The sequence below is a fragment of the Bos mutus genome, chromosome 2, assembly GCF_027580195.1.
Source record: "Bos mutus isolate GX-2022 chromosome 2, NWIPB_WYAK_1.1, whole genome shotgun sequence".
In the NCBI taxonomy this organism is placed as follows: domain Eukaryota; kingdom Metazoa; phylum Chordata; class Mammalia; order Artiodactyla; family Bovidae; genus Bos; species Bos mutus.
The window spans coordinates 8,579,854-8,605,731 of NC_091618.1; the positions used below are offsets into that span (position 1 = coordinate 8,579,854).

General features: G+C 56.1%; 1 protein-coding gene across 1 annotated transcript; it reads left to right on the forward strand.

Annotated features, from left to right (window-relative positions):
* The first annotated feature begins 555 nt into the window (after positions 1 to 555).
* LDLRAP1 (low density lipoprotein receptor adaptor protein 1) lies at positions 556 to 25,878 on the forward strand. Its single transcript, XM_070383128.1, is given in 10 exon segments — positions 556 to 777; positions 11,276 to 11,418; positions 12,016 to 12,128; positions 14,047 to 14,161; positions 19,970 to 20,042; positions 20,414 to 20,469; positions 20,472 to 20,499; positions 21,001 to 21,131; positions 22,564 to 22,598; positions 24,611 to 25,878. Coding segments are annotated over 10 exon segments (930 nt in total). The 5' UTR covers positions 556 to 686; the 3' UTR covers positions 24,756 to 25,878.

Here is a 25,878-nt window from a genome sequence, read left to right on the forward strand (position 1 = left end):
GGAAATCAGTCCTGAATATCATTGGAAAGACTGATGCTGAAGCTGAAACTCCAATACTTTGGCCACCTGATGCGAAGAACTGACTCATTGGAAAAGACCCTGACGTTGGGAAAGATTGAAGGCGAGGGGAGAAGCGGATGACAGAGGATGAGATGGTTGGATGACATCACGGACTCAATGGACATGAGTTTGAGTAGGCTCTGGGAGTTGGTGATGGACAGGGAGGCCTGGCGTGCTGCAGTCCATGGGGTCGCAAAGAGTCGGACACCACTGAGCGATTGAACTGACTGACTGACTCCTGAGGCGGGGCGGCGGCTCTCGGACTCTCAGCCCCCTACCAGGTGGGAAATAAGGGGCTTGGGGAGAGAGACAGAGAGGAAGAGACAGGGCGTCTACGGCTCTGCTCGAGGCCTCGGGGGCGCCCTTTGTCTAGACAGCCTTGGGGAGCTGGGCAGAGGCAGGGCGGGGCGAGAGGAGCGGCGGGGCGGGGGCGGGGGCGGGGGGCGGGGCGGGCCCATGGGCGGGGCCTGGCCGGCCTTCGCCCCGCCCCGTCGGACGTCGGCGCGGAGCTCGCGCGGGGAGGGGAGGAGCGCGGAATCCGCGCGCCGCCTGGCCCCGGCGGAAAGTTTTCCCTGACGGAGTTTTTGGCTGCGGCGGAGGCGGTAGCGCGGCGGCCCGGAGAGGCCATGGACGCGCTCAAGTCTGCCGGGCGGGCTCTGATCCGGAGCCCCAGCCTCGCCAAGCAGAGCTGGGGGTGCGGCGGCGGCCGGCACCGGAGTGAGTGTGTGCGCGTCCGCCGGGGGCCCGGGCTGGGGGTCGCGGCGCACGGACCTCGCCTCCTGAGGGGCCCCGGAGTGGGGAGAGAGGCAGGGCCTGACCCCGCTGCCTGTGGCCCGGGAGCGACTTTCCCCGGCCCTGCGTGGTTGAGGGTCTCCGAAGGTCAAGTCCCCACTCCCGCCCCCATTCTTTTCGGCTGTGGAGGAGGGGCAGGAGCTGGGGGAAGAAACGGGAGCTCGGGGTCCCCAGGTGCGGGCTGCAGGTCGGAGGAGGCGCCTTGCGCGACCCTGGCACCTCCCCTCTTTGGACAGCCTGGGGAGGCGGGAGCTCGGCGTCTGTACCCGGGAGGTGTTGGGGGGAAGGGACGTGGGGCCGGGGGCGATTTGGGAATACACCCCCACCCCGGCCCCTGCATTCTGGCGCGCGGTCGGCGGCCGGCGGGCGCCCACCTTGTCCGCTTCCCCCAGTCCAACCCACGAAGTCGTCTTTTAACTCCCTCGGGCGCCCGGAAACCGACGCAGGTGCGAGCCCGGGCTTCGCCGGTACCTGCTGGAAGTTGGGGGCGGGGCTCAACCTGGGGTCTCAGGAGGTGCTTCCCACCCGCGCCGTCTAGATCCCTCCTCTGGCGGGGTTCAGGTGGCCCGGCCGGCGTCCTGGCTGTGTTGGAAACCTGTTTTTATTTCTCGCACCTCGCCGCTTGAGCTCCCGAAGTCCCTGGGCCCCCGGGCGAAAGGCAGACTCTGCCGCCGCCTCCCTCAGGGGCGTCCGGGAGTCTGCGAGGAACCTCACCGGGCTCCCCCCTTCTCTCCCTGTCTCCAGTTACTCTCAGGGAACCAACCAGTCACCTGGCACCTTCCCCCGCGAGGCCTGAGAAACCCAGCCCAGGTCCCTCCTTTTTCAGGAGGAGTGGCTTGCCTGGGGTCACGCAGCGCGTTACTGGGAGATACAGAGCCAAAGCCAGGACTGCTGCACCCTCCCGCCTCCCCTGCCGACAGCCTGGGACCCTGGCCTCTCCCGCACCAGGAAGCCCGCTCTCAGTACACTCCACCCGCTTCGGTCTTGGCCTTCCAGGGCTCCACCAGGGGAGCCCGAGTTCCCTAGGCTCAGGAGAGGCCCCGGAGTGCCAGCGTGTCTGGGCCTAGGGAGTCTGCCCTGCCCCACCTCTTGCCCCATTCTGCGGTTCCAGCGGTGCCTGCCTCCTAAACCAAGAAAGACTAGCATTGAGAACATGGGCTGGTGCCTGCTGGCGGGGCTGGGGTCAGGCCATTAGGACTGGAGGAGGCCAGGGATGCACCCATCTCCCACATTTATGGACTCCCAAAATAGCTCCTTTAAATATTTGTGGGATTTGATCAGAACTTCTGAGAATGATGGCCTGTTCCAATGGGGAAACCCTGTCGTTTTCTCTAGGGATAAGGGAGGAGCGAGGACAGGGAAGGAGACTTAGGAACACCCCCTCCCTCTTCCCCCACTCAGTATGGGGAAAGGGGAGAAGTAGCCACCTTAAGTGGCAGAAGAGTTTCTCCTGCCTGCTCTGATCTTGGACAAGTCACTTGTCCTTTCTGATCCTCAGTTTTCTCATTTGCAAAATCAGGATAAAAACTCTAACCTGGCAAGGGATGTGGTTTGTTAGTTTGTTTTTATTTTTTAATTACTTTTATTTATTTGGCTGCCTTGGGTCTGCTGCCAGGGGACCGACTTTGTGGCATCTTTCCCTGCAGTGCAGCGGCCTTCTTTTTAGTTGTGGCTTGAGGGCTCCAGAGCGTGCCAGCTCAGTAGTTGTGGCGCGCGGACTTAGTCTCCCCCCTTTCCCCCCCCCCCCCACCATGCGGGAGTCTTTACCATCTGAGCCACGAGGGAAGCCCTTTTTTTAAGCTTACTTTTAAAAATGTATTTGTTTTTGGCTGCGCTGGGTCTTCATTGCTGCGAGTGGGCTTTCTTCAGTTGCGGCAAGTAGGGGCTGCTCTTCCTCGTGGAGGCCAGGCTTCTCATTGCAGCGGCTGCTCTTGTTGCGGAGCACAGCCTTCACTAGTCGCAGCTCTTGTGGGCTCAGTCGTGGTGCATGGGCGTAGTTGCTCTGCGGCATGTGGAATCTCCTTAGACTGGGGATAGAACCTGTGTCTCCTGCCTTGGCAGGCGGATTCCTATCCACTGCACCACCAGGGAGAGGGCAATGGCAACCCACTCCAGTACTCTTGCCTGGCAAATCCCATGGCCGGAGGAGCCTGGTGGGCTGCAGTCCATTGGGTCGCTAAGAGTCGGACACGACTGGGCGACTTCACTTTCACTTTTCACTTTCATGCATTGGAGAAGGCAATGGCAACCCACTCCAGTGTTCTTGCCTGGAGAATCCCAGGGACGGGGGAGCCTGGTGGGCTGCCGTCTCTGGGGTCGCACAGAGTTGGACACCACTGAAGCGACTTAGCAGCAGCAGGGAAGTCCACAAGGTATAATAGATTCTTAACCACGGAACCACCAGGGAAGTCTCTCTGGCAGAGGTGTTGAGAAGGTTGTTGACAATAACACTTCCTTCTGGCACCTAACTGGTGGTTTCCTTCTCCCCCACTCCCCTTTCCCCTACTTGTCATGTGGGCCTTCACCATGACTCTTAATGTGGTGGAACAAGTTTGGAGGGGCTCAGAGCCTGTCTACAACTGCGTAGGAAAGGAGAGGAGAGCCCCGTTCCTCTTAGGCAGACCCCAGTAAGCCAAGAGTGCCGTCCTGGAGCCTTCTGACCCAGATGAGCTGGGGTGAATCCCCACCTGTCCCTGCTTAAGTCAGTTTTTGATGTGTAAATTGTCAGTAGCAGTAGCACGCAGTCCAGTCTTGTCGTCTGACGCGGGTGGGCTGAAAGCGTGTGTGGCCTGGCGGGAAGAGCCCAGCGAATGGGCTGGGCTTTTGTCACCTACCTTTTAGGTAGGGTTTTGCTCCCATTATCGTGTTTGCTCCTGTGAGGTGTCAGAGCAGGGATTCTTATCAGATTCATTTTTCAGATAAAGGAAGCTGAGGCTTGGGGAAGTAGAGTCAGTGGCTCCAACATGGAGCTTCCAAGAGCTGGCTCCAAATCCGTAGCCCAGGGGTCTTATCAGTGTGGCCTCATGGACTCTGACCCCGGGAGTGTCTGAGGCAGGGCTGGCTGCCCCTGAGGACAACGGTGGCCACAAGCAGAGGGGGAGGCAGTAGGGTGTGTCTCGGGTAGGAGTGCTGAGGCAGCCTGACGTGGGGTGGTGTCCCAGCCAGGCCTTGGATCCAGCCCTCAAGGTCTGAGCCCTATGCTTGCGTTTGGGGACCAAACTGAAGCCAGTGGAGTTAAGGTTAGACCTGATACCCGCTGTCCGGCTGTGACTTGCTCCTCACCCCTCAAGGTCCTCAGCTGGGATTAGTGTGATCATTGTTTTATCTGCATAGAAACTGAAGCCCGGAGTGGGGCTTGCCTGAGGTCACAGAGCAAAGCCAGCAGCAGACAAGCTTCTTTGTCCTGACCCTCACCGCCCCCTGTCTCCTAGTTACTGCCGACTTCCAAGGGGGACTCTCTCCTTCTCCCACACATGGCTTCCCCCCCTCCCCATGCCATCTCTTTGGGAACCATAAATATTCTATTTCAGTCCCTGGCCATGGGTTTTCCTTTCTTCCAGTTGCCTGGAAGGCTGACTCACCCCATCCCCTCGATACCCTTATTTCCACAAGGAGTCCCTCTGACCCTCAGGTTCCTCCAGGGGTTGTCAGAGAACTCAGAGAGAGAGAGAGAGACCAAGTAAAGAAATCTGAGGTGCAGGTTTCAGCAAAGCTGGTTCATGGTAGTGTAGGGGGTGGGATGGAGGATCTAGTCCTACTTATTTATAATGTTAACTTTGAAAGATAGAAATAAACCCCAAACCACAGTATACTGAGCACCGACTGTGTGTCGGGCACTGATAGAGGTATCAGGGAGGCTGGTGAGTGAGTTCATCTCTGCCCTCTGGGGTAGGAAGGGTGACTGGCACACCAGTGGGTGGTGTGCTTGTGGGTAGTGGTGACTCCGAGAGGAAAGATAAAGCAGGTGAGGAAATGATAGGCGGTGTCTTTGGGTTCTTCTAGAAGCAGATGCCGAGACGGGTCTGAGTACAAGTCACTTATTTGGGAAGAGATCCCAGGAAGTATTCTTAGGAGAAGCAAGAAGAGAAAGTCCAAAGACTGGACACCATGAAGCCACTTTTCATTGTAGGCAACTGAGAGGCTCCCCCAGGGGGAGCTCCAGAGCAGTTACATTTCACCTGAGGGGCAGTTCCTCTTGATGGCTGCAGGGCTGCTGGAGACCGGAGCTCTTACTGCCCCAGGCTGAGTGGGCATCCAGGCCTCCAGCAGCCAGAGAGAGTGGCGTGTCAGGTGGCCTGGGTGGAAATGGTACCCACATTGGGCTTCCCAGGTGGCACTAGTGGTAAAGAACCAGCCTTCCACTGTAGGAGATGAGGGTTCAACCCCTGGGTTGGGAAGATCCGCTGGAGAAGGAAAGGGCAACCCACTCCAGTATTCTTGTCTGGAGAATCCTTTGGACAGAGGAGCCCAGCGGGCTACAGTCCATAGGGTCACAATGAGTAGGTCATGACTGAGGGACTTAGCATGGCACGAGGAGCTAAAGGCGGGGCAATGAGAGTGTCAGTGCAGGGGGTCAGGGAAGGCTTCTCAGAAGGTGACACTGAACACAGGTATGAATACAAGGAGGGAGGAATCTGGGAACAGCATGTGCAAGGGACATTTAACTGGTGGCTGGGATTTCTTCTCACGGCCTGGTGGCTGAGGGAGAGGTATGTGGCATGATGGAGTCCAGTCACCCACGGCCCACTGAAAGTGAGCCAGATGTTCCTTTCAGGCGGCATGCGGGGCAGGTTACCTGTTCTTCCTGGGTGATCCTGAGCCTGGCCCAGCTCATGGGAAGGGGCTCGGCAGACTGCAGGAGAGAGTCACAAGCACAGCTGTGAAAGTCAAGGCTCAGCATTGTGGATTCTGAGTCATGCCCAGACACTGCTGAGCATCTTCATCTGCCAATGGGAGTCCTGATATATCCTTGACTCTTCTCTAAAGTACCACACATGGCTGTGTACACCTTTGCATTTGACCCCTGGAGTGCGGGAGACCCGGGTTCGATCCCTGTCGGGAAGATCCCCTGGAGAAGGAAATGGCGACCCACTCCAGTACTCTTGCCTGGAGAATCCCATGGAGGGAGGAGCCAGGTAGGCTACAGTCTATGGGGTTGCAAAGAGTCAGACACGACTGAGTGACTTCACTTCACTTTTTCACTTCAGTGACCCAACCAGTTCATTCTAAAGGAGATCAGTCCTGGGTGTTCATTGGAAGGACTGATGCTGAAGCTGAAACTCCAGTACTTTGGCCACCTGATGCAAAGAGCTGATTCATTTGAAAAGACCCTGATGCTGGGAGGGATTGAGGGCAAGAGGAGAAGGGGACAGCAGAGGATGAGATGGCTGGATGGCATCACCGACTCAATGGACATGGGTTTGGGTGAACTCTGGGAGTTGGTGATGGACAGGGAGGCCTGGCATGCTGTGGTTCATGGGGTCACAAAGAGTCAGACACGACTGAGTGACTGAACTGAACTGAACTGAATGACACAGCACTCACACTTGTGATCTGCCAGGCATGGTTCTAAGCCCAGCTCGTGTGTGTACTGATTGCATCCTCACGACATTCCCACCCACACAGTCCCGTGGGACTGATACTATTGTTGATACTGTTTTAAAATGTGGAAGCCAAGGACCAGGGCGGTAGAGTGACCATGAACCCCACTGCTGCTGTTATTATTTTGAGGGGGTTGGCAGCTTACAGGATCTTCGTTCCCCAACAAGGGATTGAACCCAGGCCCCTGCAGTGAAAGCACCGAGTCTTAACTACTCGATCACCTTTTTAAAAAAATCATGACTACTTTCTTTTGATAATCTCAATAACTTCTGAAATTTGCTTAGCACGTTTCACACGCTGAACCTTTTTTCTGCTGACACTCCTGCAGGACTGAGCCCATTTGTCAGATAAGGAGACTGTGGCCTGGAGAAGCAGCCCCACTCCAGGTCACGGCAGAACTTGGGTCCTCTTCTTGAGATACCACTCTGTGGCTCCTGAGGCCATCTCCCCAGCAGGCGGGAGGGGACTGGAGGCCAGGAGCCCGGTTGGAGGTTCCCTCCTAGCCCACGGATTTGGCCATAGCCCTGATGTTCCAGCCATCAACCAGGCTGGAAGGGGCACGGGGGCTCCCTGCCCAGCCCTGACTCCCGGGCAGGGGTCCCTTAGTGAGGAAAGAGTACCATGTTTGCAGCTACAAGTCAGACTGGGCATATGGTCCATCCGTCCCCAGCTAATTCTAACAGCAGGTCATCTGTAAAAATCACAAGTTAAAATAGCACAGTTATTACACACTACAGGGCCAAAAATAACCAGGACCGGAACAGGGCTGTGGACTGAGGCCTGTATTTGCCTAGGGGCCTCTGGGAGCACTTCCTGATGCCTTGGGTTCCTCCTGGAAAGGAACCCGTGGCCTCCAGCGTGAGGTGGCTGGGTGGTGAGCGGGGCGGTTGTGGTGGCGAGCCTTGCCTCTGTCTTTCCTGAGTGCTCCCAGGTGCTGCTTTCTTCCGGGAGGGCGTGGGGCCTGAGAGAGCTGACACCTCATCAAAGAGATGATTCATGCCCAGAAGTACAGGAGGGGAGGCAGGGTTTACTGGAGGGGAAGAAAGTTCCTTCTTGGGCCTGGGAGGCCAGGGTGATGGGGACGGGCAGGGAGAAGCAGAATGAGGCCCGACAGTGTCATTGAGCAGGCGTGCACCTCCTCCCCGCTAGATCGTGGAGGAGGCAGACGTGCACGGAAGTCCTTGAAGAGAACACACGAGCAGGCAGCTGCTTGGTGGTGGGGATATGGCTACGGGAGGAAGAGGAGGAAATCCATACCCAGAACAGAGTAGCCCCCTGCCAGGGCAGAAGAGGCCTCAGAAGGCAGAACCATGGGTGGGGCCGTGTGCTAATAAGCACATTACACTTTATTATCTCATTATCTCATTTTATTATCTCATCAAAGGGTCAGAACAGCCCTGGGAGCTGGAGACTTTTGCTTCTCCCATTGTATAGAGGTCTTCCCTGGTGGCTCAGTTGGTAAAGAATCTGCCTGTGGTGAGGAGACCTGGGTTCGTTTCCTGGGTTAGGAAGATCCCCTGGAGAAGAGAAGGGCAACCCACTCCAGTATTCTTGCCTGGAGAATCCCATGGGCAGAGGAGCCTAGCGGGCTATAGTCCACGGGGTTGCAAGAGTCAGACACGACTTGGCAACTAAACCACCACCATTTTAGTAGAAGAGACAGCTGAGGCTCAGGGAAAGTTAATTGACATACTCAAGCTCAGTGGATTCTAGGATTAAGGCCCTTGCTCTTAACCACTAGGATATACCCTGTCAAAGTAAGGCTTTCTGGAGGAGACTGGATGGAGGGGGTTCGGTTTATCAAAAGTGAAAGGGAAAGTGAAATCGCTCAGTTGTGTTGGACTCTTTGTGACCCCACGGACTATAGCCTACCGGGCTCCTCCATCCATGGGATTTTCCAGGCAAAGGTACTGGAGTGGGTTGCCATTTCCTTCTCCAGAGGATCTTCCTGACCCAGGGTTTGAACCCAGGTCTGCCTTGATTGCAGGCAGACGCTTTACCCTCTGAGCCACTAGGGAAGCTCCTTGGTCTAGCAAAGGGAGGGGCATTTCTGGTAGAGGGAGCTACTTGTGAGCAAAGACACAGAAGTGGGAAAGTAAGTGTTACATCATGAGGGAAGCTCTGCATGATTGGAACCTCTGTTGTGTGTACGCGCGCCTGCGTGTGTGTCTGTGTGTGTATGTGTGCACGCACGTATAGGAGGAGAGGAGGCTGGGCAGCCTGTAACTCCCAACAGTGCTTGTGGGCGTTACCTGTAGTGGATTGGGAGCTGGGGTCCCTCTGACTTGCTGTGTGACCTTGCACAAGTCCCATCGTTCTCTGGGCCTCCGTTTTGTCATCTGTTAAGTAAGGGGGTTGGGGTGAGGGTCTCTGAGGCTTGGTGAGTGGCCACCAGTCTACCAGGGCCCTCTTCCAGGAGCCCACAGAAGAAGGGACGGGTCAGGCCAGAGTAGGAGGATTGCAGAAAAATGCCAAGCATTTCAGAGGTCAGGGGGAACTGGGGAATACCTTGACAACAAAGAGGTCGTCCGTGACCTTGGCAGGCTCTGGCCCTTGGAATGGAGGGAGCGGAAGTGGCTTTGGAGAGGGGCCAGGAAAGGGCAGAGCCGGCGGAAATGAGAGCGGAGACGTGAAAATGCGAGGATGTTTGCCGAGGGGCAGGGGTGGATGACAATGGCACCCACTCCAGTACTCTTGCCTGGAAAATCCCATGGATCGAGGAGCCTGGTGGGCTGCAGTCTGTGGGGTCGCTGAGGGTCGGACACGACTGAGCGACTTCACTTTCACTTTTCACTTATGCATTGGAGAAGGAAATGGCAACCCACTCCAGTGTTCTTGCCTGGAGAATCCCAGGGACGGGGGAGCCTGGTGGGCTGCCATCTATGGGGTTGCCACGACTGAAGTGACTTAGCAGTAGCAGGGGTGGATGAAGAGATGAACAAGGCCATGCCTGAGGGACTGGGATTACCTGCCTGCAGCCTTGTACTGAGAAACAGTTCAAAGCTTTTAATTCAGAGGGAATAGAGCTGCAGTGGATTAGCAATGTCTGCCAAGGACACAGGCGACAGGCCTGGCCGTACCTGGTTTGCCATCCTTGCTCAGAGGGGTCTCAGGTTGAAAGTGGTGGTCTGGGCAGATTCCTACAGAGAGGAAGCCTCAGGAATTAAGCACTGTGGAGGGAAATACCTCTGCCTGTAGGAACTTCTCCCTGACATTTTGCTAAAGGAAGGGTAGTTTGCCTCGTGGTAAGATAGTATCACCTAGTGGTTAGGAACTTGGGCTTTAAGTGTGACTTAGACAACTGATTGGACCAATTCCTTGTTCTTTGAGCCTGAGTTTCCTCATCTGTGAGATGGGAATGAGAGAATGCTAGCTTGTAAGGTAGTCATGAGTGTTAGAGTGCTGTTTTGCACTGGGGGTGGTAATGTTCTTGGTTTCTTTGAGGGGAAGGCCCATTTTCTGAGTTCTCATCACCAAACCAGGACTGGAGCACCTCAGGGACTTTCTGATTCTCTTTGGAGGATCAAATGAAATAGACTCCTGGTTGATGGACAGAGGACGGGATCCCTTTGGGAGTCTTCTCAGTGGGGCCTGGCCTTCTTTCAGGGTAGAGGCTTAAAGGCCAGGGTCCAGAGCTGAGGATGGCGTTGGGGGCATCTCAGGCCTGAAAGCATCCTTGGGGTTGTCTGGGTCGTTCCTTCACTCGGGCATGCCAGCTTGCATGCACCAGATTCCTGTTCACCTGGGTCTCTGCAGAGCGGGGACTAGGAGCTCCTGTGAGTTCCTGTATGACCCGTACCCCAGCGAACACCACACTTCTCCTCTTGTCCCTCTCTTGTTCAGGGCCTCTCACGTGGGTGGGGCCAAACAGGGCCTCTTTCCAGCTCTCCTTCCTTGTCTGTTTCATTACCCAGTGAGCCAGGCTCCTCGCCTCTTTCCAACCTTCCTTCCTTCAGTCATGGTCAGAGCTTGCACAGGGTCCTTCCCCTGGGTGCTGCTGTGTGCTGTTGCTGCAGCCCAGGCATTATTAGTCTCAAAGAGGAGAGAGGCCTTCCCCAAGGCCATGCAGGTGGAAGGAAGCAGAGCTGGGATTTGAACCCCAGTCTTCTGGAGTCAGATGACCTTCATGTCATGTCTTTTGAGCAGTCACCTCCCTGTTTCCCCACTAAGCCTTACCTCACCCCTGCTCTCCTTGGACTGCTGTCTCTTTCCTGGTCTCCCCTCCTCCCTACTTCCTGGGGGTCTGCGGCTATGCAGAGAGAGGAAAACAGGCCAGGCTGGGGCCATGGAAATCACCTAATCTTGAATTCTGACTCCAATCCTTTACTCATTGGCCTTTGTCTGCCAACTTCATCTTTCATAGCCTCAGTTTCCTAATCTGTAAAGTGGGAATAATATCCATCTCACCAGATTGCACTGAAGATTCAATAAGAAAGCGGCATGGTTTGCCCTCAGAAAATATTAACACTGAAATCAAGAGTTTGGGCTTGAAAATAAGAGTTTGATTCTGGGCTGTTGTACTTGCTGGCTGTGTGGTCTTGGTCATGGGATTTCGCCTCCCTGGGTCTCAGTGTCTTTGTCTCTAAATGGGTATGACAAAAGTGTCTGCCTCACAGGTTCTCATGAGGGTTAATGAGAAGATTTTATGTAAAGCTTCCTACCACGGTGCCTGGGATATGCTAGAAAACGTTAGCCCTTCATTAAAGATAAAAATGATAGATAGGGGGACCCCAGTGTCCCTTGCTGGGTCTTCCTAGGAGATGGGGGCTGCAGATGCTGGCCTTATCCATCAGGGTCTGAGGGCCTGTCCTCCTCTGCCCAGAGCTGCCTGAAAACTGGACAGACACGCGGGAGACACTGCTCGAGGGTATGCTCTTCAGTCTCAAGTACCTGGGCATGACGCTGGTGGAGCAGCCCAAGGGTGAGGAGCTGTCAGCTGCTGCCGTCAAGAGGATCGTAGCCACGGTGAGCCCAGTCAGGGCGGGTTGTGGGAGCTCCAGGTGGGGGGCTAGCTCCTGCGGGGGCGGGTGGCACCCACTGCCTGCCTTATGACCTGAGAGACAGGGTAGCCCTCTAGGACTGATCGCCTCCCCAGCTCTCGAGTGAGCACGTGCCCTCAGAGTCCGCCTCTCCTGGTGGTCTAGGCCCCCCTCAGCTCAGACCCCGGCAGGTATAGCGGGTGGAGTGTGGAGTCCCCACCCTGCTGGACTCTAATAGCCCATTCAGTCCTTAGAGTCTGACACACCTGGCTGTGTGTCCTCGGGCCAGTGCCTTAACCTCTCTGAGTCTGTTTCCTCCCGAGGCGAAACCCTGCCACCTGTGAGGATGACTCGAGGTGCCGTGCTTGGCAGACGGCAGGTACTTCGTGAGCGACCCGTGTCTCTGTTTTTATCAGAAGAGGGTGTTGACCGAATTATCTTCCCCATCGCGTCTCTGCCAGTCACCCGAACTGAGGCCTTCCGAGGGCCTCGCATCAGGGGCTCAGAATGGTGGGGAGCCACCCACGAGGGTGGGTCCCAAGTGCGGGCAGGTAAGGCTCCTCTGACCCATGTCTGCCCCAAGGCCAAGGCCAGCGGGAAGAAGCTGCAGAAGGTGACTCTTAAGGTGTCGCCCCGGGGGATCATCCTGACGGACAACATCACCAACCAGCTCATTGAGAACGTGTCCATTTACAGGTACGCTGAGCGTCGCCCGGCTTCCCTCTGCCCCTCAGGGTGGTGGGTGGAGTGCTTTGTCTGAGCCCGGCTCTACCACTGCCTGTCTGCGCGACCCTGGGGCTTCAGTTTCCTCATCTGCATCTGTCGGGGTGGAAACAGATCCCACCCCAGGGGCTGCTGTGAAGCGCCGAGCGCCTGGCTCACAGCGAGCGCCTGGCTGCATGGCCGCTGCTGCCGTCACTGGTTGCAGCCACCCTGGGACACCCCGCGCCTCCCCCCTTGTGCTGCTGAGTCAGGCTTGGAGCAGACAGCAGCCCTGTCACTGCCTTTTTCACTGGGATTACAGCAGCTCAGCTCTGGACATCTGGCCAGGCGTCCAGGGAGGCCTCCGGCGCATCTGAGGCCAGAGCGTAGACAATTTCGGTAGTGGGTGGGGGCTGGTCACAGGGCGACAGGCCCGGCCCTTGGAGCCTCAGGCCATCCCCACCTCTCTCTCAGCTGGTCAGTTGTAGGACTTTAGAGCTGGAAGAGACAGACAACTCAGGTCCATTTTCCACCTGGGTAGCTGAGGCCCAGGGAGGGAATTGCCCTCATGGTGAGGTCATGACCGAGTTGAGCCCAGGAAACCGAGGGCAGAGTTGTGTCAGGCCTCGCGTCGCTACACCCTCTTGCTTCATCTCCAAGCAGTGGCTCAGCCAGCTAGAGCACAGACCAGCCTGGGGTTGGGGTTGGGGTGTGTGGAGGGATGGATGTAAGCTATGGGGTCGTTGTAGAGTTTCTAGCTTGTGTCTTCCTCTTCCCTTCCTAATTCTGCCTGCCTCCTTCACCCAGCGTTTACCTGCTCTGCTGAGGTCTGTGCCAGGTGAGGGGATAAGACCCAGCCTGCCTTCAGGGAGCTTCTAGTTGAGGAGGAGATGGAAGGGAGGAACGAGACAGAAGTGTTTCCCAAGAGGCCAGAGAAGGAGAGGCCTGCCTGGGGTTACCTGGGAAAGCCTCTCCTTGCTGAGGCGTGAAGAATAGCAGGATCTATTTGATTGATACCAAAGACCCAGGGCATTAAGGAGACCGGCTCCCCAGAGTTGGAGAAGAGGCAGCTGGGAACCTGGCGCCCCCTCCCTCTGCCCACTTGGGGGTTTTAAATGGTCCTGATTGATCCCTTTGTAGATGCCTGTGATTGAAGCTGGGGCCACGTGAGTCAGGGAGTCTGCAGAGCTCCTGTCCCACCTCTGGGCCCACAGCTCCTCTCCCGACAGGGATTCCCAGGATGACTAGAGGCCGCACAGAGGGATCAAATGGGGTGAGGGGGTGTTTCAGGTGGGGGGAGCTGCCTCGTAGGCCCCCATCTTGCTCCCAGCTCCTTTTCCCCTGGCCTGAGCCCCAGGAGCTCGGTTATCAGTCTCGGTCATCCTGGGAGCGATGGGCCTGGGACTCCTCTGACCTGTGATCAGAGGGAGGGCAGTTGGGGAGCCTTCAGGTGAAGGGCATCCTTCTCCCGCTTCCAGCCGGTCAGCACAAACTTCCGTGAGGCAGCATGGCAGTGGCTATGGCCCCCGGCCCACTAGCTTGGTGGTCTGTTAGCCTTAGTTTTCTCACCAGAAAAGTGGGGGTGGTACTAGAACCCATCTCAGAGGGCAGTTCTGAGAATTCAGTGAGATGCCGTCTAGAAAGCTGCCTGGTGTGCAGTAAGGGTTCAGCTACCATTGTTTGGGGATGTGGGTTTCCTCCAGTCTTTTCCATCACTCCTTCCTGCCGAGCCTGGGTTCCCTCCCCTCACCTGTCCCACCACAGCTGGCCCAGGACACCAGGCCCAGAGTCCTGCCCTGGTGGAATGGGATGGCAGGCTGTCTGGACCTCAGGGGATACGCTCTAAGGGGCGTCCTGGATGTGGTCAGGCCCCTGTCCCAGAGGCTGGTGACACTTCCCCCTTGCCTTTCAGAATCTCCTACTGCACGGCAGACAAGATGCACGACAAAGTGTTTGCCTACATCGCGCAGAGCCAGCACAACGAGAACCTCGAGTGCCACGCCTTCCTCTGCACCAAGCGGAAGATGGTCAGTTGGGGGAGGCTGGGCTCGGGCAGCGGGAGCCTCAGCTTGGGGGCCCTGATGCAGGGCAGGCAGGACCCAAAGGGGGTATCAGTTAAAAGTCTGAAATCCCTGGGAACCTCAAGTGGTTGCTCAGCTGAGAGCTGAGGGCACCCATGCAGGGCTGCAGGTCACCCGGCAGGGTGGACTGCCCGCAGCTGTCCCAGTGAGTACCTGGGGCCCCTTCTGCTCTGTCATATGATTTGATGGATTTGAAGTCTAGGAGAGGTGGTCTGTCCCTGGTATGGTCTGGGGATGCAGGGCCTTACAGAAATTAGTGTTTGGAGACTGGCGATCAGAGGGGCCCAGGGTGAAAGGCAGAGGTAAGGGCCCCCATAGGCCCTCACTGGCTGTGGCCAGAGCAGCGAGAGAAATGGCCCTATGTTGGTACCTACTCTGCTTGTTTCAACGGTCATCTCTAAGGTATCATCTCGTTTGCTCCTCAGAACAACTCTGCGCGATGGGTGCTGTAACTGTTGTTTTTATTTTTAATGAGGAAACAGCCTCACAGAGGTTGGCTGTCTTGCTCGAGATAACATAGCCAGCCAGGCAGAGGGAGGGTCTAAACCCACGTTTCTTCCCTCCCTGTGTGACTAAGGAGCCTGGAGCCCCTTACCCATTTCCAGGCCACCCTGATCACATCTGGCTCGGGCGGGTGGGACCTCGGTGGTCTCTGGGCTTTTGTCTTGAACTTCGTGGCAAGCCACTGGAGTGAGTCAGCCTTTGGCATTGAAGTTTTTGTTTCTGAGGCCCCCGAGGTCTGAGCATCCACCCTGTAAGGAGGTTCCTGATATTTATTGATTTAGTATTGTCCTCGGTTGATCTTTGTGTCCGAAGCCCAGAGCCCCAGTTCCTGTATCCTAGGATGCTTAAAGCCAAGGAGACAGAATCTGTTCAGCTCCCCCCGTCATCAGGGACACATCCAGGACGTTCCGACATTGAAGTGGCCCACAGGCTTTCTGCCGCCCCTCAGGGCCAGGAGTGGCGTGCCGCCCAGTCTCCCTCTCTGCTTCTGTAGCCACTTTGCTGTTCTGACTTTCGCCCTCCTGCCTCGCTCTCAAGGCCTTTTGTGATTGGGCCTGCTGGGTAATCCAGGATAATCCCCACCTCAGAGTCTTTAACTTAATCACACCTGCCAAGTTCCTCTTGGCATGTAAGGTTCACAGGTTCTAGGATTAGATTGTGGACATCTGGGCTGGGGAGGGGTGGGCAGGCGGGCTTCGCTTGTAACTCAGCTGATAAAGAATCCACCTACAATGTGGGAGACCTGGGTTTGACCCTTGGGTTGGGAAGATCCCCTGGAGAAGGGAACAGCTACCCACTCCAGTATTCTGGCCTGGAGGATCCCATGGACTGTGTAGTCCATGGGCACGCAATGAGTCGGACGCGACTGAGCGACTTTCCCTTTTGTGGAAGGAGGGGTGCGGTTCAGCCTTCCTCAGGTCCTGTGGAAGGAGCACTGTCGGGGAAGCCAGGCCGGGGGCCTGATCCCAGCCTGCGGCTGCGGATGAGGCCCTGCCCTCCCCTGGGCTGCGTGGCCGGTGGCGGGATGCGGGGCCGCCCCCATGGCCTCCTGGATCGCTCGCTCAGGTCCCAGTCTCCTTGTGCACCTAGTTTCTTCGCTGCAGACTCAGTGTCACCAGCCGCTCACCTGGGCCTCGTGATGCCCTGGGTCCCTGAGCTGCAGTGGCTTCTCCCATGACAGCCTTGTTCCCCACAGAACAAGCTTATTGTGTCCCCATTGTTTGTCTCTTCCTCCGCACTGAGCAGAGCAGGCGCTGGGCAGGGGCAGCTGGCCCTCGGCCATTGCTGCAGAGCAGGGGCTCCCAGCATGCAGGGACTTCCTCTGAGGTGGGGAGGTCGGGGGTGAAAGAGAGCGAATGCTGGCCCAGGGACTACGGGAGCCTGGCCTGGGGCCAGAGGACTTTAGACGAGCTTGAATGAAGCCAGTCTGCCCCAGGCTGAGAGGTCAGGTTTACTGGGGAAAACAGCCGGCCACTGCTCGGTGCTGACAGCAGAGCCAGCGGCAGAGGGCCGGCTCCTGCTGGACGCCCAGCCCCCAGGCTCTTCGCTTTTCTCGGCCCATTCTCATCTGCATCAGGAGCGGCTGGGTCTCGGCTTGTCCTTCTCCAGCCTTTCCCACCTGGCCTCTCCGATTCCGGCAGGCCCCTCGGAGAGACAGCCCAGCCCAGGGCAGTGTAAATAGACCATCTGACACGCGGGCGGTGCCCTTGTGGCTCTCAAGGCCTCAGCCAAGGCCGGACTTCCAGTGTGTTATGGCCTCGTGGTCTGGTCGCGTTGGAGATCCCGAGACTCTCAGGGCAGAGAGGATGTGGCTGACGAGGAGGAGGCAGAAGGTGAAATGGGTGCCCCGGTTTCTGCATCCCTGCTGCCGGCAGGTCCCTCCACAGACGCATGCTGCTCCCTGTCCTGGGCAAAGCTCTGTGCCAGGCCCTGGGGACCCAGGGGAGGGAGGCCACAGAGAGGAGAGCCAGGAATCAGTTACTGGCACACAGGGAGCTTGGTTCTCGGGTGGTGGTCACTGTCATGCTGGAGGTCATGAAGACTTCTCGGAGAAGGAGACATTTTGAATTGGGCTGTGAGGGATGAGTAATAAGTGGGAGGAGTTTCCCAGGCCAAGAAAAAGGGGACAGGGTGGTGAGAGGGTGGGTCACTCCAGCCCAGGAGTCATCAGCACGTGCAGAGGCACGAGGTGCAAACTTGAGTGATACATTTTGGTGGGGGGACTCAGATGCCGCTGGAGCCTGGGTGGGTGGCACCTCAGGGGAACCTTGAATTTGGATGTTGACGCAGCCCTCAGTCCTTTTGGCCAGCAGCCCAGAGTCTCCACATCCCCACCCTTCCTCGCTGGGCTGCCTGAATCAGCAAGAAGCCAAGACCCACCCAGATGGAGGGGCAAAGGGGTCCCTTTCTGGGTCGCCCACCAGTTCAGCTCAACATGGGCGGCACAACCACCAGGCCTCTCTTCCCCGGAGGCTCCTCTTGCTCGTGGCCAGGATAAGATTCTCTACAAAGAGACGTTTTTATCTGCCCACCTGGGATCCCTCAGCCTGCACCTCAGCCTCCAGGCTCGGACGTGAAGGTGCCATCGCAGCGTCAGTGGGGAGCCCAGGGTCGCAGTACAGGTAGACCCCCTAATCCTACCTGGGCTCAGGCGGGCAGGGCTCCTCTCCCTCTCAGGACAGTGGCATCCCCCAGGTAATCCTTTGGTGCAGCAGTTAATGCTTCTGGGCAGCAGGGCTGTGCAGGCACCCCGCCCCATTTGGTTTGAGTACCCAGCTGGGATCCTGGATTCCGCAGTCCTGGCCCAGGTCTGCAGCCCTAAGCCCGACGGTTCCCTGTGAGAAGCTGACCGCCTGGTTATCCGGAACAAGACAGGGACATGAAAAACTGGGCAGGTAGTACTAGGTCAGGTAATAAGACAGACCCACAAGCCAGAGGCATTCAGGAGGGGCGGACACCTGGCATGTGGAATCAGGGAAGGCTTTTCTGTGGGCAGACGTGAACAGTCCTTCCATCTCATGCTGGTGCCCAGATTCCTGCAGTCGCCCAGGAAAATGGGGCCTGTCCCCCCTCCCAGTCGCTGTCCAGCCTGGGCTTGCAGCCACCTGCAGGCATCTGAATCTTGAGTTATATTTGGTTTAACTTGCAGCTCAGGACTTCAGGGCGAAAGGGCGGGGATGTATGCAAATGAGCAGGCAGATTTATGCAAAAACAGCATCAGGCCTGTGTCCCCAGATTTCCTGGAGGCAAAAATAATGGCGTTCCCATCTCGCTGCCACACTGGGTGACCAACCCTTGCTTGGGTGTATAGTGATCTGACTCTGGCTGGTAATTAGCCCATATTTTTAGTTCATGGGCAATTCTCAATGGTAACTGGGTCTATTAAACTTGATTCAGACGTGACAGCTTAAATTGTAAACAGCTGTGAAGAGTTTCATACTTAATTACCATATTTAAGTTTTGCCATAAAGCACCCGTACTTCTATCAAAAATGTAAATGACGGAGACATTCAAATGAGATTTTATACTTCGTGAAGTTTAATTGGCAGGGATCAGTCAGCTTGTTTAGGGATTTTAAATTTTAAAGAAGAGTTTTAAAGGCAGTAGCCACAGATTCATTTCTCAATTAAATTGAGTTGTCTGGCTGAGGGGAAGGGAGTGGGGCTGAGACTGGTTAGGCCTGAACTTGTTGTGTACTTGAAAGAGTCTGGCACTTTCTTCCCCAGGCCGGGCCTGCAGAGGAAGCTGCATGTTGCTTCCGGCTACAGCTGCAAGTTCTAGGACTTTCACTCCCAGAAGTCGAGCTGGTTAACCCTGAGCTGAAATCAGAGAGGAAGGAGCTGAGATGAAAGTGGGCTGAGGGTCGGTCCTGGCTGGAGTGTGAGGCCTCAGAGACCTGTCCCCAGGCAAATGCAATCCAGCCAGCATCCTAAGCACCCCTGGAGGGCTCTGGAGATCAGGGGTGTTCAGAGTTGATGCTTGTCTTTAGGGAGCACCCAGTTGGGGTGACATAGGCAGGCAAGCATGGGCTTTGCTGGTGTCTCAGCGGTAAAGAATCTGCCTGCAATGCAGGAGACACAGGTTCAGTCTCTGGGTCAGGAAGATCCCCTGGAGGAGGGCATGGCAACCCACTCCAGTATTCTTCCCTGGAGAATCCCCATGGACAGAGGAGCCTGGCAGGCTGTAGGGTCGCAAAGAGTCAGACACGACTGAAGCGACTTGGCAGGCAGGCACGCAAACTGCTACTACTTTCGTATGATGCCACTGGAGAGAGGGGGCAAGGCTGTGGGGGCCCAGTGCCTGATGTCATGTGGCGTGGCCTGGCGTAGCATGGCATGACCTAAGAGGTGACGACATTTCAGTTGGGCTTAAAGGGGTGGATGGGAATCCTCCAGGGGTTGAGGGCCAACGTGTGGCCTTTCTTTATAAGTAGGTGATGGCACTGGATGGTTTTAGTCTTCTGCCGCGGGCCCTTATTGACATCTTGCTCCTGCCAGGAAATGACTTCCCTGGTGCAGATGGTAAAGCGTCTGCCTACAGTGCAGGAGACCCAGGTTCGATCCCTGGATTGGGAAGATCCTCTGGGGAAGGAAATGGCAACCCATTCCAGTACTCTTGCCTGGAAAATCCCACGGACAGAGAAGTGTGGTAGGCTACAGTCCATGGGGTCGCAAAGAGTTGGACACAACTGAACGACTTCACTTTCACTATCCTGCCAGGAAATAAAGAGCCTTTCTGGCATTCAGTTGCAAGCCCCTTTGTCCCGCCATAGTCCTGACCAGAGTCTAACCTGTGGCTCATTCAGGCAGTGGCGGGAGCCCTTTCCCAACTCTGGCTTTTCTGTTCTGTAATTCTAAGGGTAAGTAACTATGTGAAGTCCTCAGGTCATTAGGGAGGATTTCTTGGAGTAAGTAAGCCTCACGGTTAATTAATTGCATTTAGGGAAACTCAAGGGGGAAGGAAAAAACATGGCGGTGAATAGCCATTGCCAAGGTGAGGGGTTGAAGTACCGGTGGGAACCTTGGCTGGGCTCCAGGTAGTGATGATGGGGCCTCAGCTGCCTGGGGAAGGTGTGGCCCCTTTCCTTACAGGCTGCTTTGGTGATGGGGAGGGGCTGGGGTTCCACCTCCACCCATCAGACATTCCAGAGCCAGGGTGGGCCTGGCCTGGAGTCCCAGGGCCTCCAGTGGAGACTTGCTATTACCTGCCTAACACTGTACCCCTCCCCCGACTCCACTTCCTGTTTTTTAGGCCCAGGCTGTCACCCTCACAGTAGCCCAAGCCTTCAAAGTTGCCTTTGAGTTGTGGCAGGTATCCAAGGAAGGTGAGTCTTGTTTGTGGATGTAGCAAGTGGGTGGGGGGGGGGGTGTTGAAGAAGACCAGTTGAGCAGTAGGGGCAGGGCATATGGTAAAAGGCTCTGGAGTCAACTTCATCTTCATCACGTACGTGGTTTGTGGCTTTGGCCAAGTCCCTGCACCTCCGAGCCTCAGTTTCTCCATCTGAAGAATTGGGAACAGCTGTCTCCCTCCCCCAGGGTTCTTGAGTAAATGAAATATGCCGAGTTTCTTTCCTCCCTTCTGGAGACATGACACCTGGCTCCCCTGAGATGGGCCACAGCCTGCCCCTGCCCAGAGGTGGCTAGGGCTGGAGTGCCGGGCTCAGGGACTCCCAACACGCTGTGCTTGGTCCCACAGAGAAGGAGAAGAGGGAGAAAGCCAACCAAGAGGGAGCAGATGTCCTGGGCGGGAGCCCCAAGACAGCGCCCCTTCGTTGAAGAGCCGTGAGTCTTGAACTGGGGAAGGGGCCTGCCCTTCATCCAGAGCACCGCCCCCCTACCCTGGCCACCTCCCTCCTGGGCCAGGGTCAACTCCTAGGTTCTAATTTTTATTTTTTTGTTAAACTAATAATAATTATAGATAAATTAGCAAATGTAGGTAAAGGGAAAAAGTGACTTGCTGAGGTGCATGTCCAGACGTCTGCAGATACAGAGATCTGGGTATGCGTCTCTCCCTCCACACTTTACAGAACCTCAATGCCTGTTGTGAACATGGGTTCCAGCCTGAATCACGAGTGGGACAGAGCTTCCCACCCCGTGGGCTGCTGTGCAGCTGCTTCAGGAGGTTCCAGGGTGGGTCTCGGTGGTCTGGGTGATGGGCCTGGAAAGGCCATGCCCTAGGAGGGAGTCAGGACCAGACCAGCCCAGGAGACACCAGGGTGGGGCCCAGAGGCTGGGCTGAGGACAGGAGCCTCCCCTCCCCCTGATGTACCTGACCTCTCATAGTGGTCGTCACTGGGAACCTGCTGGACTTTGAAGAGACGGCCAAGGCCCCGCTGTCCACGGTCAGCGCCAACACCACCAAAGCGGACGAGCCACCGCGGCCTCAAGCCTTAAACAGCAGCAGTGTTGTCTGGGTGAGTGGTCATGGGGCCTGGGGATCCCCCACAGATCCAGCGAGCCTCGGCCTGGTCCTCGGTTCTACGGCAGCTCCTGGGCAGGCCCTGACACCCACTTCTTGCAGGCCTCTAGAAGGTCCTGACCCTAGCAGCACCCAGGCACCGGGTAGGAGATGAACAATGTCCCTCTGAACCTAGGGCTGTGTCGCCAACAGGCTTGGCTCCCAGCAGCACTGTCTCCTCACAATGCCTGGCCTCTTTGCCCGAGCATCCAGCTCTGCCCACTGCAGGACCAGCCAAAGGCCCCCTTGTTCTCACTGTGGGCCGTCCTCTCCTGACGCCCCCTCCCCCTCGGCCATCTGAGTGAGGAGCCTGAGACTCAGGCAGGCAGCCTGGCCCTTGACTGGCTCTGTGACCCAGGGCAAGCCCCTGACCTTTCTGTCTCAGCTCTTTCACTTCCTCAGTGATGATCATGACCTCTGCCTGAAGAATTTTCCCGAGGAACCTGATTTTTTTTTTAATAAAAAAATTTTTAATTCATTTATTGATAATTTCAGACATGAAGTATTACAAAAACAGTACACAGAATTCCTGTTCCCCTTCATATAGATTCCCCAATTGTTAACATCTTACATAACCGCATTACAAAGATCAAAATCATTAACATTGACACAGCACTGTTATGTAAGCTACCAGCTTTGATTCCCTTTTCTCCACTTGTCCCTCCAGTGTCCTTTCTCTGGTCCAGGATCCACTGCAGAAGGACGTGTTACTTTACTTGTAACATCCCTTTAATTTTTAAAAATGTGGACCGTCGAGGGACTTGAATAACTGCCAAATCCCACTGCCTGTTGGGGGCCACCCAGAGTCCCCTGAGCGGGCACCGTGAACTGGTCCGGGAGCCAGCCTTGCCACCTGCCTGTCCCTCAGGAGGCTGCGGAGGGAGTCTTGCCCAGTTTTGTTTTTTTTTTTTTTTCCCACCTAGGCTGTGGGATTCCTGCCACCAGCTATCCCTCATGAGCTTAGAATCCTGGCTCAGCTTTCGAAAGTGGGTAAAAGCAAGAAAACCTTCCCGCCACTCTCTCCCTCTCGGATCCGGAAAGCCGCAGAGATCATTCAGTCCAATCTCCTCATTTTATAGAAGGAAAAGCTGAGTCTCAAAGAGCAGCGGTGACTTGCCTCACTAAGGTGTCGCCGAGTTGTGGCAGAGCTGGGAACTGAACCCCCGGGCCTCTGGGCACCCAGGGGCCCTCTCTCCCATCCCAGATTTGGGTCCCTGTGCTGAGCTGCTGATGGCAATAGCCAGGGGGAGGCCTTCCTGTGTCCGTTCCCCCAGGGCCCCGCCAGACTCCGCCCGTCCTCCTGCGTGTTCGGTCCCCGTAGCCTCCCAGGGCTGTGGGCACGTGCTCCCGCTCTGAGGGCTCTCATCTCCTGCTTTGTTTTCCCCAAGGAGCTGGATGACGGCCTGGATGAAGCATTTTCAAGGTAACATTAGCTGGGCTCTTGATGCTGGGGAAGGAGGCCTGGTGCTTGTGGGGGTGGGGTGGGGAGCTGGCTTCCAGGGCTCTTTGCTGTGTTTGAGAACATGAATTCTGACCTTCTCCAGAGGGAAAATCTCAACTTGAATACGTCCAGGGGCGGGGAGCTTACTGCTCAGCCAGGCCTGCTAAAGTGTCCTTGCTGGTGAAATCCGAAGCTATTTTTGCTCATGGCTGCTTGAGCCCAGTCTGAGCTGAATTGAGCGCAGTGCAGCTCAGGTTGGCTTGCTTTTCCTGTGCCTGGTGTGGCCTTCAAAAATGGGCTTTTGGTGCAGGTTTTCTCTGCTCCCAAGGTTTTGCCTCTATGGAAAGGGGCAGGCAGGGAGAAGGCAATGTTAAATTAAATCCACTGCAGACCATGGGGTCGCTAAGAGTCGGACACGACTGAGCGACTTCACTTTCACTTTTCACTTTCATGCATTGGAGAAGGAAATGACAACCCACTCCAGTGTTCTTGCCTGGAGAATCCCAGGGATGGGGGAGCCTGGTGGGCTGCCGTCTATGGGGTCGCACAGAGTCGGACACGACTGAAGTGACTTAGCAGTAGCAGCAGCAGCAGCGTTGACTTGAGGTGGGAATGAAGCCCATCAGGAGATAGGTGGTCTAGCCGGAGGCTGGTGCATTTCCCCTTTTTACCAGGATTCATCTCGGTCCGTGGCTACCTTCAGCTCGGGGACACACCACCATGAAGGTGGGCTGAGGAGAGGCCTGGGCAGCTCAGGGTCCCAAGTCAGGCCTTCCTTTCTCCCTTGGGACCCCAGCAGCCCCCTACAGCCGTCTCCCCGTTCCCCATCACCTTCCTGCCAGAGCCAGTGGGAAGCTCGGCCCAGCACTGGTGGGGGTGGGGAGCGGCAGGTGTGGCCCCTTCATTATTCTTGTGGCCATCTCTCCTGCTTCCCTGGCTGACTGCAACCCTCCTGTTTGAAGGAAATCTTTCATTTGCTTTTTCCAGATTACTGAAGTGTCATATGCCCTTAATTAACAACTTTGAAAATCAGCAAAGCATTAAACAGGAAATAACACCATCCCATAATCCCACAGCCCAGACTTTGGGGCTTAACTCATGCTGATCCTATACATATGCATTTTTTTTTTTTTTTTTTTGCCTTGATCAGCTCATGATATTTGTATTTGGGGATCCTGATTTTTCACTCTACGCTGGTATATATCGGGAGCATTCCTCCAGGCTATTAAAAACTCCTTGTAAACACCTCATTCATCGACTGCCTCACATTCTTTTAAGGATGTGGGCTGTAATTAACTCTCCGGATTTTTTTGACATTTAATTGTGCCCCTTTTTGAATATACTTTGTGAACGGCGCTGTGTTACACATAGTTAGAGCCAGTGGTCTTCCATGGTTGCCACAGGCCCCCTCTCACGCACGCCCCTCTCTGCCCTGGCACAGCTGCCCTTTCTTCTCTTTCCTGGGCACTTCCTGATGGAGCCGTGGGTGCCCTGGCCTCTCTGTGGTGGGAATGCCACTGCCTGCCCCACAGTTTCCTGAGCAACTTGACCCTCAGGGGTAGACTCTGGTGAGAGGTTCCACCTCTCCCGGCATCTGGGGCTTTCTTTCTTTTCTCTAAAAAAATAATTGTATTTATCATTTTTGGCGCGGTGGGTCTTCGTTGCTGCAGGAGCTCTTTCTCTAGTCGTGGTGTGCAGGCTTCTCACTGTAGTGACTTCTTTCGTTGCCGGGCATGGGCTCAGTAGTTGAGGCACGTGGGCTCAGTTGCCCACGTGTGGGATCTTAGTTCCCTGACTAGGGGTCAGACCTGTGTACCCAGGTGAATTCTAACCCCTGGACCACCAGGGAAATCCTGGGTCTTTCTTCTTTGTCCCCGAGTCCTGCCGTTTGCCCACCCATGCTTTCTCGCTTCTGACCCTGGTGTTGGACTGTCTCCTCGGGCCCCCACCAGTCCTTTGCCTGGGCCCCCAGCTTACACAGCTCTGCCTTGCAGGCTGGCCCAGTCTCGGACGAACCCTCAGGTCCTGGACACTGGACTGACGGCACAGGACATTCATTACGCCCAGTGCCTCTCGCCTGTCGACTGGGACAAGCCTGACAGCGGTGGCGCCGAGCCGGACGACCTCTTCAACTTCTGAGGCCTGGGGCTGGCGGGACACGTGACGAACCAAAGCTCCCCACGTTTGGGATGGGGGCCAGCTGCTGGACCGCTCCCCCCACCGGCCACCCTTCTCCAGTCGGCAGCGCTGTCAGCCTGAAGATCAAAGCTGCAGCCAGTCAAGCAGAGGGAAGGAGATCTTTTTTTTTTTAACCCCATTCTTTCTCTAAGAACTAAAAGATGCCTTGAATATTTATTCAGTGACTCCTGGTTCCAGAAGCCGGTTTGGCATCAGGCACGAGCACAGTGTGATAACCAGCTTCCCGCCCTCTCTTGTGTGAGCGCTGCTCGCTGTGGGTGTCAGGATGGTGACCAAAGCATTTCTCGTCCCTTCTCTCTGAAGGCCCAGATTTCCCTGAAGGCGCCCCTGCTCCTTACTGAAAGGAGCTGGGTCCTTCGTTTCTGCCACCCTTTGAGCATGGGAGGACCCCGCAGCCTCGGGAGAAGACGCTTCGTCCCGCTCGCCTTCCCAGCAGGCCCCAGCAGGCTGGGGCTTGAGCTCTTGGCCCCGGGGGCGCTCAGAGAGACAGGGGCAACCCCTGACCAAAGACAGCACGTGGCAGGCACTTTAGAGCAGTTACCACAGGTGCGGGCCCCGCTCCTCGATGGTGCTGTGTTGTGTAGAGCTTTCTTTCTGCCCTTCTTCCAAGAGAAGGGGCCCAAAGTCCCCGTGGAGGGTCCCCACCAGTGCTGGGAACCAGTGTAACTGGCTGCTCACGGACTCCTAGAGTCTGCCTGCGACAGTGGGGTCATCTGTGTGGCCGCCCCCACCCTGCCCTTCCCCCTCCGTGTGCTGCTGCTGGGTCTGAGCCCCACCTCCCCATACTTCCTGAGATGACACGCAAGACCTAACACCTAGATTTGTTCTGCGACTCCTTGGTCGCAAGTTTCAGATGAGGAAACTTGAGACCACATGTGTGGAAGAAGTAAGAGTCAAGAGTAGATCCCAGATCTGGTGCCAAAGCTGCCTTCTCACCCCCACCTCTCACAACTCGCACCTCCTTTTTTTTTTTTCTCTAGCTTTGTTGTCCTCCCAGGAACCAGAAAGCCCTAGCTATTTTCTGACCAAAATGTGTTTCATAACAAACCATCTGGTGCCTTTA